The sequence below is a fragment of the Abrus precatorius genome, unplaced genomic scaffold, assembly GCF_003935025.1.
Source record: "Abrus precatorius isolate BTA unplaced genomic scaffold, Abrus_2018 Scaffold8, whole genome shotgun sequence".
NCBI classification, from domain to species: domain Eukaryota; kingdom Viridiplantae; phylum Streptophyta; class Magnoliopsida; order Fabales; family Fabaceae; genus Abrus; species Abrus precatorius.
The window spans coordinates 4,243,936-4,257,331 of record NW_020874428.1 but is presented as its reverse complement, the minus strand read 5'-3'; the positions used below and the strand labels follow the sequence as shown (position 1 = coordinate 4,257,331).

The window sequence follows — 13,396 nt, the reverse complement described above, 5'->3', positions numbered from 1 at the left end:
TCTTTACGTTAGCTTGGTCCATTCGTTGTTTTTTCCGGTTGCATGGCCCATTCTTCATAAAGAGATATTTCCACCTTTATAAAATGTAAGTCCCCATATATGATTAATAGTTACTGGTTAATAAATATATTAGAATAAAATATTATAATTTGGAGTACTTGAACCATAACAGAATTACACAGATTAAAACCAATTCGATTACTATTTATAAAAACCAAAAAAATTATAATAATAACAACAACAATAATAATAATTAAAAAAATGCAAATAATATGATAAAATATGTTGCTAATGTAAAAGATCTTGTGATTTACAATAAAATAGCTAAACAGTAAAAAAATAGAGGAACTAAAACTGAATTTAATAATATTTTTAAAGATCAATAACATACTTAAGTAAAAAGATTCAAATTAAAAAAAGAAAGATAAAAATAAAACTCATTTCTATTGTATATAAAATAGTTTTTATGAGTTTTATTTAAAATTCAAACAATATATCTATTTCATTGTATCTTTTTTTTGTTTTTTTTTATTCCTCATCTAATAAAATATAAATGCTATTTTTTATTGTGCAGGTTATTAGTATTAAACAAATTTTAATTAAAAAATTAGGACATTGAAAACAAGTATTATGTATTAGAAAATGTGAAATTGTAAAAGTATAAAATGTAAATTAAAAAGAAAAACTCAACGAAACATAAATAATAATAAACTCTTCTCGATAGCATCTGAATTCTCACAGCAAAGGTGTCACTGTTGCAGAGAGAGAGAGAGAGAGAGAGAGAGCTTGCGGTCGACGCAAAGAAAAAATGGTGAACTTGATGCTGACGATCAGCGCAGAGCTTGAGAACCTAACCAATCTCGAACCTCAAGGTGGTTGTGATGACCCCAACTTCTCATACTTCTTCAAGGTCTCATTTCTCTCTTCTGCTTCGCATTCTCCTCTCTCCATCAAAATCAAAATCAAAATCTTCAATTTGATTATTATTATTATTATTTTATTTATTTTAAATTTTCTTTTCCTCATCGTCCCCGTAGTTGAAGTGCGGAAGATGCGGAGAACTGAGCCAAAGGGAAACCTGTGTTTCTTTAAACGACACCGTTCCTCTCCCCGTTGGCAAGGGCACCACTCATCTCATTCAAAAGGCAATCTCTTTTCTTCTTCCCTTAATCCTAACCTATTTTAGCCTTTGCGTTTCGTCAATCACATATTTTGATTTTTCAATTAACAAATCCCTCAAATATATATATTTCTTAGTTCAAATTACTATCTGAATTAATAGCGTTAGGGACTAATTTGATAGTTAAATGCTATGCGCTTAGTTTTATAATTTAGAGATTTATGTTGTAGAAAGAAAAGAAAGGCGAATTTTATCCAATATATTATTTGCACAAAAAGGGCTAGAGACACACTCTCAAACACACATTTTAACACAATTTTAGTTACTGGCTGAAATTTATTAGAATTACAAAAGCATAAGGGATAATCATTATATTAGAAGTGTGATTTGCATATTTTTTGTGATTTTCAATCAATTTTAGCTAATAATAAAAATTGTGTTTGAAAGAGTATGTTAGAGTGTGTGTTGTTAGCATTTCTCTTTATTTGCAATCTTTACTGTTATGGTTCCATCAAATTGTTTTTCTACTTGGTAGAATAACTTAAGTTCACGGCAGAAATTCGAAGGAAATGAAGCTCATTCTTTTGTTGCAGTTATATAACTGAAATTAGGTTTTACCAATCTGACTTGTAAATTTGTAAGCTTCCTTATATGTTACAATTAAGAAGAATTCTATTCATTTACCACGCTTAGCCATTTGCTTATGTAGTTATGTTCTGTCTCTTACATAAGAGGGAGAATTCTGGAAATGTTGTATAATTCCGATGCATAATTTTAAACAATAAGTAGATGCTGTATTTTCGTTCACGTGAGATTCTTCAAGCTGTTTGTTCCTGCAGATGTTGGTTTCTTAATGTGCTTTATTTGGTATGCAGTGCAAATTTTGTGGCAGGGACGGTACTGTGACAATGATCCAAGGCAGAGGTAAACCACTCACTCAGGAAATGAGTGAATCGGGGAAGTATGCTCCGTTGATGTTATTTGACTGCAGGGGCTATGATCTAGTAGATTTTGTATTCGGTAGTGGATGGAAAGTTGAGTCGGTGAGTTTCTGTTTTTTTGTGCCATATTTTCATTATTTTTGGCATCCTATTTTATCTTATCTCTTCTGATTGTTCAATGTTGGTGGTATATAAACTGAATATTGTAAATAGCTCATATACCCACTTTTCTCTATTGGAGCCAATAATCTCCCTTGTGTCAATGTTGAGAATCTAGTCCAAAAAGTTTACCCATGAACTCAAATCAAAATAGTTTTCATTTTTCACAATTTGTAAGTCCAAATTATGGTGAGATTTGCGAGACATTCGGCCACTCTTTGCCCTCTAGAATCAAATATCATGTGAAAGTTGTACTATGATTTTCCTGGTGTTGAAACATCCTTCCTCCAGCTTTAGGTATTAGCTTTCTTCTTTTTTCATTTGTAATGCCTTCTTCGTAATTCTCTTCCCCGTCTTTTTGTCTAAGGTACTTTTTTATTTGTTGGTTGTAATATCTATCCTCTAATTCTAGATTTCACTCAACTGATTTTAAATATTTTTAACACGCTAGACATATTGGTATCTCTAATCAAGAGAAGTTGTACTTTTGTAGCTGCAGGGAACCAAGTTTGAGAATGTTGACTTGTCAAGTGGAGAATTTGCCGAATATGATGAGAAGGGAGAGTGTCCTGTCATGATATCCAATCTTCGAGCTACTTTTGATGTGGTGAAATAGAGAGAACTAGTTTGCTGTTTGAATATTTTGTTGGTGTATAAATTTGTCTGTTCTCTTTTGGATGGGCTTATGAGCTCTTACATCATAATTATGCAAGAAATTTGTGGGATCTTCTAACATTACATGTTAAGCCTGTTGTATTTCTTGAAGAGGAGAAAAGACACCTTCCAAGTTCCAAGTGATTGAAGAAAGTTCACTTTTCATTTCATGTTTTGAAATGTATATTTTTTTAAGAAAAATGCTAGCAACACACCACCTGTACTACATTTTCTTACTGTTGATTAAATTTTATTAAAAATTATAAAAATTATATGGGACTTTCTTTTTTTTCACTCCTAAATTAATGTTTCTTTTTTATATTTATATAATTTTTAATAAATTTTAGTGAGATTGAATTAGTGAGTGCGTTGTTAGCATTTTTTTTTTCAATGCCTTTTTTCCAGCATAGATGCGAGATTTGTGCTCTATTTCTGCCCGTGAGGTCTGAGCTGGGGTTCTTTGTTCTGGTCTCAGAATGTTTTCAGTTTGTTTTGGTAAGATTTTGGATATAGCTTATTAAAAAAAAAAAATTAGCTTGTTCAAATAAATTTTATTGTTACATTATGATAAAAGTAGTTATTTTAAAAATATTTTATTAAATAAACAGTAATTTAAATTTATTTTTTATTTTCAAATGATATTTGTTTTAATTAAAATTATGAGTTTTATTCTCTAACTGAGTTTTTCATTCTTGTGTATTGGCCTTTTTTCGTTTGGGCATTTGTCTTATGTATGAAAAAAAATTATAGATGAAATTGGATTTTTGTTGTTTAAATAATAAAAATATGTTTTTTTTACTCTTTATCTAGTCAGTGTAGAACTTATATCGTTTTTTCTGTTGTTTAATTATAGAACTTATTTCTTTTAACATTTCAGAAATAGTTGTAAAATATCCATCGCATACAAAACCAATTTTTATGTAAAATGTTGTTATTGGCTGTCAATCTTGTCCACTGCATTGCCTCGATAGGATTCATGAATTTTTAAGCCTATTAGACAAATTTGTCGTAAAGTATATCTCAAATTGTAATTTCATTTTTGGAATCGAATAATCTGATATGTTGAAACTTAATAGAAACGCAATGGGCTGAAATTGCTAGAATCGCACGGAAGTCCTAACTCGGGTGGTATTTGCAAGAAAAATAAGAAATATGCGTTCTGCGCATGTTGTTAAGGTTGTATATACGAGATTGTTTTCTGGGACAAAATTTAGATATAAATTGGGTTATCTTATGTGTTACTGATATAACAATTACTCCTATTAACTCTTGTTAGCAAGCTATCTGTTTCTCCATTAAAAAAAAATGTTATTTGACACTGCTCAACTATTTATGCTTCCCTAACTCTTTCAAATGCAAATTTCTCTAGGACCACTTGAGCAACTTGGGGAACCAAATTTCAAGACCATGGCTATTGTTGGGTGATTTTAACGAAATCTTGAACTCCTCCGAAGATTCTGGTGGCAATTTTAGTTCTAACAAAAGTCTCTTATTGACTAATATAATGTCTGCTTATGGAGTTATGGATTTGGATACAGGTGGTGGCTAGTTTGCTTGTAGGAAGAAGGTTCAATCTGGTGACCATGTTCGTAAAAAGCTCAATAGATGCACGGCTGACTTTGAGTGGCGGGTTTTGTTTTTTCACGCTCTTTTGGAAGTGTTCCGTATGCATAATTCAGATCACAATCCTTTATTGCTCAATTGTTTGAAGTTTAGAAGCAAGAGAGTTCAATCTTTTATTTTTAGACTGTTTGGCTCTCTCATTCGAACTATCTTAATTTAGTTAATCATACTTGGAATTCTACTTTGGAAATGTTTTCCATAAACTTCATAAGATTCAAGTAGAATCAACCAATTTCAATAAAAAAATGTTTGGTAATATTCTTAAAATATTATTAAATAACGAGAATTCATAAATAACTTAATAATTTTTTATATTCAAATCTAATTGTCCTTAAAAAAAGTTTTAAGTATTATATAACCAACTATTTAATATAAAAAAATTCTATAGTACCAAAAGTAAAAAAAGTAATAGAATAAGTTTGAAAATAAAAATATCAAACTCTTTCATACATAGACAATCAGAAGGAGAAGAAGAAACAAAATTTCTGACATTATTATTAAGGATATTTAGTTATTTAATTTTTTAAAAAATTTTATTTCAATTGTTTTTTATTTTTTTCAACCAGCGTGTTTACAACTTATTTATATTTTTTAAGTAGGCCATGATCTCTATATCCTTGATTTAGCTTATTTTTATAAAGAATGTTAAAATCGTCATTTTCTTTATGAGCTCATATAAATCTCCTGAAGTGGATGACTTGTATCCAATTTTTCACAAGAATTTTTGGAATGTTGTTAAAAAGGATGTGTGGGAGATAGTATCAATGGTCTTTATTTCTAACTCCTTTAGATCTAGCAAAAATACTCATTGTTCCTATTTCAAGGATTGATTCTCTTCTATCCTTTAAAGACTTTTGACCCATTAGTTTATGCAATGTCTTGTTCAAGACTATCTTCAAAATTTTGGTAAATAAAATTTGACTCCATCTAAATAAAATCATTAATTCTCTTTAGAATAGTTTTATTCTCAAAAGAGGTATGTCTGATAATATTTTAATTTTAAAAAAATGTTATTTTACAATTCATTTTGAAAAAGCTTATGCGATAATTGACTAAAATTTCCTCAAACTTATGGTAGTTGACTTTGACTTTCTCTCTCAAATTGTTCTCTTATCACAATTATTCCACCTCAACAACTTTGATCCTCAAGTGGAATAGTGAAAAGTTTGAGTCTCTTGCACCTACAAGAGGGTTAAGACAAGGTGATTTCATGTCTCCTTATTTTTTTATTTTATGTATGAAAAAGCTCTCTCTTCTTATACAATAGAAAGTAAATGAACATTTCTAGTTTCTATCAAAGTGGATAGGAATGGACTTAGTATATCTCATCTTTTTTTTTTATGATTTCATGTTGTTAAGTGAAGCAAAATTATTTCAAATTAAGTTGGTAAAAAAGGTCTTGGCTACCTTCTGCAAAACATTTGGCCTTAAAGCTAATCTCCAAAGTCAAGATTTATGACCTTCAATAACATCTCTAATGTGAAGATACAGAAATTTGCCTCTATTTCTCTCTTCTAGCATACTAGACAGATTGGTGAATATCTTAGCTTTCCTATGCTCACAGACAGAACAAGAAATAATAACTTTAATTATTTATTTGACAAGATCAATTCTAGATTAGCAGGATGGAAATTGAAACTCTTGAATAGAGCATGAAGAGTGACCATGGCCTAATTTGTTCTTACATCCATGTTCATTTATACCATGCAGAATCTTTGGATACGAGAGTGCGTTTGTGATCAAATTGATTCTATCATATGTCGTTTCATTTGAGGAGGTAATCATTCTCATTGGGTAGACCGGGAAACCATCTTTCAACCGAAGATGCAAGGGGGACTTAATATTCGCCCTGCCAGACAAGTTAATATATCTCTCTTATGGAAGCACGTATGGGATTTTTGCGTGAGAAGCAAAAGCTCTGGGTTCAAATGCTAGAATCTAAGTTGCTACGTTAAGGGGAGTTTATATTTCAACCCTCTACACTTGCGGAAGCATCTTATACATGGGATTCTACACCTTCACTCAGGATTCCAATAACATCTAAGGAGGGGTGATATTTCTTTGTGGTATGACAAATGGCTCGCCGATGACTATCTTTATCATGTTGTATCTTATGTGAACATACAAGACATCACTTGAGAGTGTGCAATATTTTTCAAGATGGAATGTGGCATTTTGAGAGATTAGCATGAAGGATATGATTATTTAGGGTCCTCTAGGAGATGGAATGTTTACTACTGCTGCTTTAAAATGGCTTATTAACAAGAATCCTTTGCCTGCCACTCCTTTTGGAAATTGGTCTTGGGTCTGGAAGCTACAAATTCTAGGAAAGATAAAACATTTTTTTTGCTTACCTTCCATGGTAGCCTTCCAACTAACGATTTTTGTGTCTTTAGACACTTACCTATTGTTTCTTCTTGTATCAGGTGCATGCATGGACAAAAAGATGATCTTACACTTACTTCGTGACCACCAACACTCTCGACAAGTGTGGAAATTCCTTCAAATGGATTGTGGCTCAAATTTTTACATTGCATCTTGTGTGGATTGACTTGTGAACAACATAAACAACGCTACGAGAACCATATTCGCAGTGTATGCTGGATAATTTGGAAGAGTAGAAATGCTTTTGTCTTCTAAGACAAGTGTTGGACTACTTGGTGGAAATTGTTATATTAGAGACTATGCTAGAAATTTCATTATAGCTTTTTATAATGCTTGTGACTTGACTACCAACCTAAGAGCATAACTCTTTGCCATTTACTATGGGCTTAGCAAGAGAAGGAATGATGGTTACCAACATGTTCTTTGTGAATCAAACTCAACTCTTGTTGTGCATATGATCACGAAGGGGGTTAATGAATATCATTCGTGCTCTCCTTTAATTCAACTAATTCAGAACCTTTTGTCTTTGAATTGGACTGTTCATTTTAAACATATACTTCAACAAGAAAATATGTGTGCTAATACAGAAAGACTTACTTTTATATTTGAACTCAATGTCTCATTTAGTTATTAACCCTTCTGCAGACATAATAGGCACTATCTATTTTAGGATTCGAGTTTTATTTTCTTGTTTTAGTTATCTTTTTGTTGCTTTGTTTTTCAACTTTCTCATTACAAAAAAATTATTAAAATATTAAGAAAAACTTTAATTATTAAACTGTAATATATTTTTAATTTAAAATAAAAAAACCTGTTTGTTGCAGCACTGCTATCTAGTTGTCCTTTATTGAAGACTGACCTTTATGGCTGCTACACAACATATAGCAGTATAGTTTGTGCAATTATATGCCGAACATTTAAGCCTTTTATTTTTTGGGTTTTTTTTATGCCGTCCCTAGTTTATACAAATGACACACGACAAAACCAACATTTATGAGAAGGGTGGGCGTTACACACTATATGATCCCTCAGCAAACCAAAGAAACGAAATCCTTTTGTTTTTGTTTACCGTGACAAAAACAAAATATTTGATCCAGATGGTGAACTCAATCTCTTTGATTTTACAAATACGAATTATTGATTTTGGTTGAAACACAGGAAACTAAAATTCCATTGTTGACAATATTTTTGTATAAAAATATTTTTTATCCTTCTAGCTCTTCTTAAGTTCTTATAATATCTAGCTCTCTCTTGAGAGATTAAAAAGTCATTTGTAGGAAAGAAAAGTATCGTATAAAAAGTTATTCCTTCCTACGTGCCTTTTTTGAGTTTCTATTTTATTTTAAAAAAATTAATCTATCTAATATTGGACAGAATAACAATTTATATAAGGTAAATTTTTATAGAAAATTATAACATTTAATACTATTAACATATTAATTAACATTGAATTTATAATTTTATATATATCTTTTTTATCTTTTACAATATTGCATTGATTAAAAAAATTATTTAATTGTTTTTCATTTTGATTAATTAATAAAATATTATTTATTTATTTTTAGGTTTTCATGCGTTCGTATGAAAAAACTTTGCGTTATTACTATGAATATTTATGAATTTTTTTTAATAAAAATAACAATCGTTACTCTTATGTAGGTTATCAAAATAGCACTAAAATTAAGCTATATTGTTTTACCAAAGCTTTGTTGTTAGATAAACCATTCAATCCTAACGTTATTTATTCTTACATTTAATGAAGAGAGAATGAATATTGTTAGAAAATTTAAAATAATATGAAAAATTAAATTGTCTTAAGTAAGAATGAATTAATAAAATATTTTCTACAATAATCTTAAATATGAAATATTTTGAAACAAATAAAATAAAAATCTATGTCTAGCTACAAATAATAATAATAATAACTTATAATCATCCTCCTTAAAAAAATAATTTTGAAACTCAATCTTTAAAAATTAATAATAAAAAAATTATTATGCTAGAAATATAAAAATATAATAAATATTTTTAATAAAATTTTATTATTATTAATTATTTTATTTTGACTTTAAGAATTAGGTTAATATTTTCTAAAAAAGAAAATCATGAATAATTACTTTAACATTTTCAAAACATTATTGATTATTCCTACCTTGTTACAAAGGAAAGAATAACCGAACAAGGAAAGGTACAAAATCAGACCACTGATAATCAACTTTTCATGCAAAACTGTAAATACACTTTGATTGTGAACAGTGAATACTGAATAAATGCTATTGAATATCAATGTTACATTACACGGCACAAAAAAGTAGAAAAATAGAGACCCTCTTCAAGATTCGGTATCCTTATTCCTCACACACACATCATGACGAAGTGCAAACTCTCAATACGAGAAGTCGTAGGAACATACAACGTTCTTAGCCGCTGCCCGTGTGCATAACAACAAATCCAGATTCACTCATCAATTATCTTATGTCTACAACTCAATTTCATACCCTTTTTCTTCTTCTGAGTTTTGATTATTCACACCTTATGCCACTGATTTCGCACCAACTAGTACTTTGGTAAGATCAAAAAAGTAAAAATCCCACCTTTTGTTTCTGTTCTTTGGAAAGTCTCAGTTTTTGTTAAGACCCATGTGCCATAATATTGTTATTTCCAACATCACATGTTCGAAAGTTGATGTGCTCTTATTAGATCCACGGTGGTTGTTCTATGTGCTCAGGTTGATTCTGTTGTGGCACAAAATTTTCTGAAATTTTGATGCCCATATGATAAATTTCTCACCTTTATATTCGGTGGTGTTGACTTCATTTGCATTCGAGATTGGATCTTATATGACCACGAGTCATAGTAGAGGGTGGTTACCTTAGAAGATTTTTAATTTTATTTAGTTTATTTGTTTAAATTTTTTGGTTTTAATTTGTGAGCAAGATGCAATCAAGGGTTGTGGCCCTTGAAGAAGGAAAGGAAAGAAGCAACCAATCCAAAGGCTTGCCTCTAAGACCACTGCGGCTACTTGTGTTGTTTCTTGCTCTCTGTGTGGTGTTCTCTGTCATTAGCATATACACTGTTAAGCATTTTGGAATTGAGAGTGTGGTCACTACAGTGAGCTCAAGTTTTCAGCCATGTTATGAGGAACCAAGTGGTTTGGATAAATGGATTAAGCCACCTTCGACCTTGATCCATAATATGAGTGATAAAGAACTGCTGTGGAAAGCTTCCTTTGTTCCTCGGATCAAGAAATACCCTTTTCCTAGAGTTCCCAAAATTGCATTCATGTTCCTCACTAAGGGACCATTGCCTTTGGCACCCCTCTGGGAGAGGTTTCTCAAGGGGCATGAGAAGCTTTATTCCATTTATATTCATTCACTGCCCTCCTTTCAAGCTCAATTTCCTCCTTCATCCGTCTTTTATAACAGGCAAATCCCTAGCCAGGTATGGCCATATCCGTCTAATGTTATTATCTGTTTATGAATGAAACTTGATTTGCTCATTGTTTTTTTCTTGTAGACACCCCTTTGATTTGAAGTTGCTAATGCTTAGTTGTTTTACATCATTCTTTTATGACAGGAAGATGTTCACAAATTTTATGTCATTTTTTAGGGACTTGTTTGACCTCATTTTAAGGTTTTGATGAGAATTTAGTCATCGCTATTAGTGGGATCTACACGTTTGAATATAGTTATATGTCTTCCTAAATTCTCTCCAGACGAGTTTCTTATGTGGTACTTGATTAGTGCATCTGGCTGATAGATTTAGTTAGGAAATTAGAAAGAAGCTGATAAGGGTATGCAATTTATCATGTTGTGAATTTAGGTCCCGAACAGGCTTCAACCAAGAAGTTCAGTAATCTCTCAATGTGAATGCAATTAGAAGAGTTCTAATTATACAAAGAATATAATCATGCTGTTTGTTAGAGTGTGTTTAGAAGTAGTGATGACTCAGAGTATGCATTAATCTTGAAGATGAGTGTGCGCTTAGAAACCAGTAAGTATGGTGCCTAGTTATCTATACCTTGTTACAAGTTCAGAATTGTCAGTTCACAAAAAATCATTATGTCTGCTAATCTTATGTAAAAGTTTGTGAAAACCATAAGTTTGGAAGAAAGATTTAAAATAAAAAGATAGCCCAGGGGGTTGAGCTTCCTGGCAGAGGTATGACAGTAATTGGCAATTATTTAATTCATTATTTTCTTTTCTAATTCTTTAGAGAGGTCTGTAGCTGGGGTTAATATATTGTCCTATTGGATGGTCTGAAACCTGCACCTATTTACGATTGTACAGGAAGATGGGAAAGTTTGTTTAATAGGCTATCATCATGTATGATTTTAGGTAGGGTTTTTCAGGGGCCAACTTTTCTAAAAGCTTAAGCTAGTAGGTAAAGACACAATATCTTATTCTGAAATTCCACTTAATTATGCAGAATAGGCATAGAAAGAATCTAACTCTAAAACTTTGTCATGGGGGCTCCAATAGTATAATAATGATTAACTCTCCCAAAAGATTAAATTGTTAGATGAAGGATTAAAATTAGTTTTATATCTCTAAAAAGGCATAAAATATCCGCAATGTCTTGTTTAACTGACTCTCTAAATCTAGCTTCCACATTGCTTTGGCGACCACTGCAATACACGACAACTGACATAAGATTTGGGGAACTCACTGACTTGGGGTACAGCTTAGAGCTTAGAGGGTGATTACAAAAATCAATTGCGGAAAAGCCTTCAGCAAATATGAATGACAAATTATTTTGATTTCCCAATATGCTGTAAACCATTAAAAATTGCTTTGTTTCCTTGAGAGTTAGTGAAATACAATTTGCAAACAGGTAGGATAGCATAGCCAGTAAATTTTTCTTAATATTTTTAGAGCCTGAGTCATTTGAGTCTGTGACTGTGTGTCTCCTTAAGAAAGTGAGATGTCCAAAGGAAAGGTTGTAAATTTATGCAGGATGGTTTTGTGTCAAAGGAGTATGAAGCAATGTTTACACATGCCTTGTGAAGACCAGTAGTGATTGGATCCATTACTTTTACAAGGGTGTTAACATGGGTCGCATAAGGATTCATTCATTCATATTGCACATGCTCTTTCATATCATATATGTATATTTCAAATACAGCTTATGTAGGATTTGTACTTTATGAGATTCACTCCATCAAATTGGTTCATTTTAAAGTTCAGAACTTCAGATTATTCTGTGTCACTTATTTTTGCTTAACCTATGTTACAATTTTCTTAGCATTGAATTTTTCATCCAAACTTCAAAAATACATGAAAGCCTGTATGGTTTCCAATTTAATATAGTTTTCTTGTAAATATGAAAATTTGTGTGCAGTAATTTCACTATGCACGGTTCTGATGATGGACTTTTGGTCTTTCTTGAGCAGGTTTCTGAGTGGGGAAAGATGAGCATGTGTGATGCCGAAAGAAGACTCCTTGCTAATGCATTGCTTGATATCTCCAATGAGTGGTTTATTCTGCTGTCTGAATCATGCATTCCTATCTACAAGTTCAGTGTTGTCTACCATTACATAATGAAATCCAAATACAGCTTCATGGGTGCATTTGATGATCCCGGTCCATTCGGAAGAGGACGCTATAATGAGAACATGGCCCCTCTGGTCAATATTACAAAGTGGCGCAAGGGCTCTCAATGGTTTGAAATAAATCGAAAGCTCGCCATCAACATAGTTGAAGACACTACATTTTATCCAAAATTTGAACAATATTGTAGACCGGCTTGTTACGTCGACGAACACTATTTCCCCACCATGCTTACCATTCAAGCAGGGAATGTGTTGGCAAATAGAAGCATAACATGGGTGGACTGGTCTAGGGGTGGAGCTCACCCAGCAACCTTTGGAAGAACAGATGTTACAGAGGAGTTTTTCAATAGGCTTCGTGGAGGTCACAAATGCGTATACAACAATCGAAACTCTTCGGTTTGTTTTCTTTTTGCCAGAAAATTTGCTCCTAGTACTTTGGAACCTTTGTTACATATGGTGGATTCAAAGGTGTTGGACTTTTGACAAATACTTTCACTTGTGTTGAGTCATGGCAACTAAGGGAAAATATAGGTGTAGAAATAAAGTCTTTAGATACTAGCAAAATTCATTATATGCCATGACATGATGATATTGGAGAGTGCTAGGTGCATGGTAGAGTGACCTCACTTCATATATACTGTTGAGTCATTTTTGAATGTACAAAGGAGACGTATTTGATCATACTTTTGTTTAATATTAATTGTTTGGAACTTTGCTTTTATCTCTTTTTAGTTTCTTGATTTTTATGTTTACAGGGCGGAAATTTTGATAAACTGTGATTTGTGAAGCAACAGCGGCTATAATTTTTGTCTTTAATTGACAAGAATATGGGGAAATAATAACAAACAAACAATAATAAAGTTAAGTTCTTAATGTGACAAGAATATGAGATTGATAACAAACAACAATAAAGTCTATTTCATTAGTTGAAGTTTGTTGCATATTTCATATAATACTACTTGG

At 31.6% G+C, this 13,396-nt stretch overlaps 2 protein-coding genes across 3 annotated transcripts; both read left to right on the top strand.

Annotated features, from left to right (window-relative positions):
- The first annotated feature begins 723 nt into the window (after positions 1-723).
- LOC113847773 (UPF0587 protein C1orf123 homolog) lies at positions 724-3,135 on the top strand. The gene is made up of 4 exons (XM_027477046.1): positions 724-910; positions 1,038-1,145; positions 1,996-2,163; positions 2,714-3,135. The coding sequence occupies exons 1-4, from the start codon at positions 809-811 to the stop codon at positions 2,834-2,836; spliced, it is 501 nt and encodes a 166-aa protein (XP_027332847.1). The 5' UTR covers positions 724-808; the 3' UTR covers positions 2,837-3,135.
- A 6,069-nt stretch (positions 3,136-9,204) lies between these two features.
- Positions 9,205-13,150, top strand: LOC113846851 (glycosyltransferase BC10). Of its 2 annotated transcripts, none has more exons than XM_027475544.1 (3): positions 9,205-9,449; positions 9,611-10,323; positions 12,275-13,150. In XM_027475544.1, the coding sequence occupies exons 2-3, from the start codon at positions 9,820-9,822 to the stop codon at positions 12,914-12,916; spliced, it is 1,146 nt and encodes a 381-aa protein (XP_027331345.1). In that variant the 5' UTR covers positions 9,205-9,449; positions 9,611-9,819; the 3' UTR covers positions 12,917-13,150. The 2 variants fall into 2 exon arrangements, with proteins under 2 accessions (XP_027331345.1, XP_027331346.1); XM_027475545.1 differs by having other exon boundaries at positions 9,205-10,323; positions 12,275-12,357; positions 12,439-13,086.
- The last annotated feature ends 246 nt before the right edge of the window (positions 13,151-13,396 follow it).

Coding starts and splice junctions, on each gene's coding strand:
- LOC113846851 (XM_027475544.1), top strand. CDS start 9,820: ATGCAATCAAGGGTTGTGGCCCTTGAAGAAGGAAAGGAAAGAAGCAAC. Junction 10,324..12,274: donor ACAGGCAAATCCCTAGCCAG/GTATGGCCATAT, acceptor TTTCTTGAGCAG/GTTTCTGAGTGGGGAAAGAT.
- LOC113847773 (XM_027477046.1), top strand. CDS start 809: ATGGTGAACTTGATGCTGACGATCAGCGCAGAGCTTGAGAACCTAACC. Junction 1,146..1,995: donor CCACTCATCTCATTCAAAAG/GCAATCTCTTTT, acceptor TTTGGTATGCAG/TGCAAATTTTGTGGCAGGGA. Junction 2,164..2,713: donor GTGGATGGAAAGTTGAGTCG/GTGAGTTTCTGT, acceptor GTACTTTTGTAG/CTGCAGGGAACCAAGTTTGA.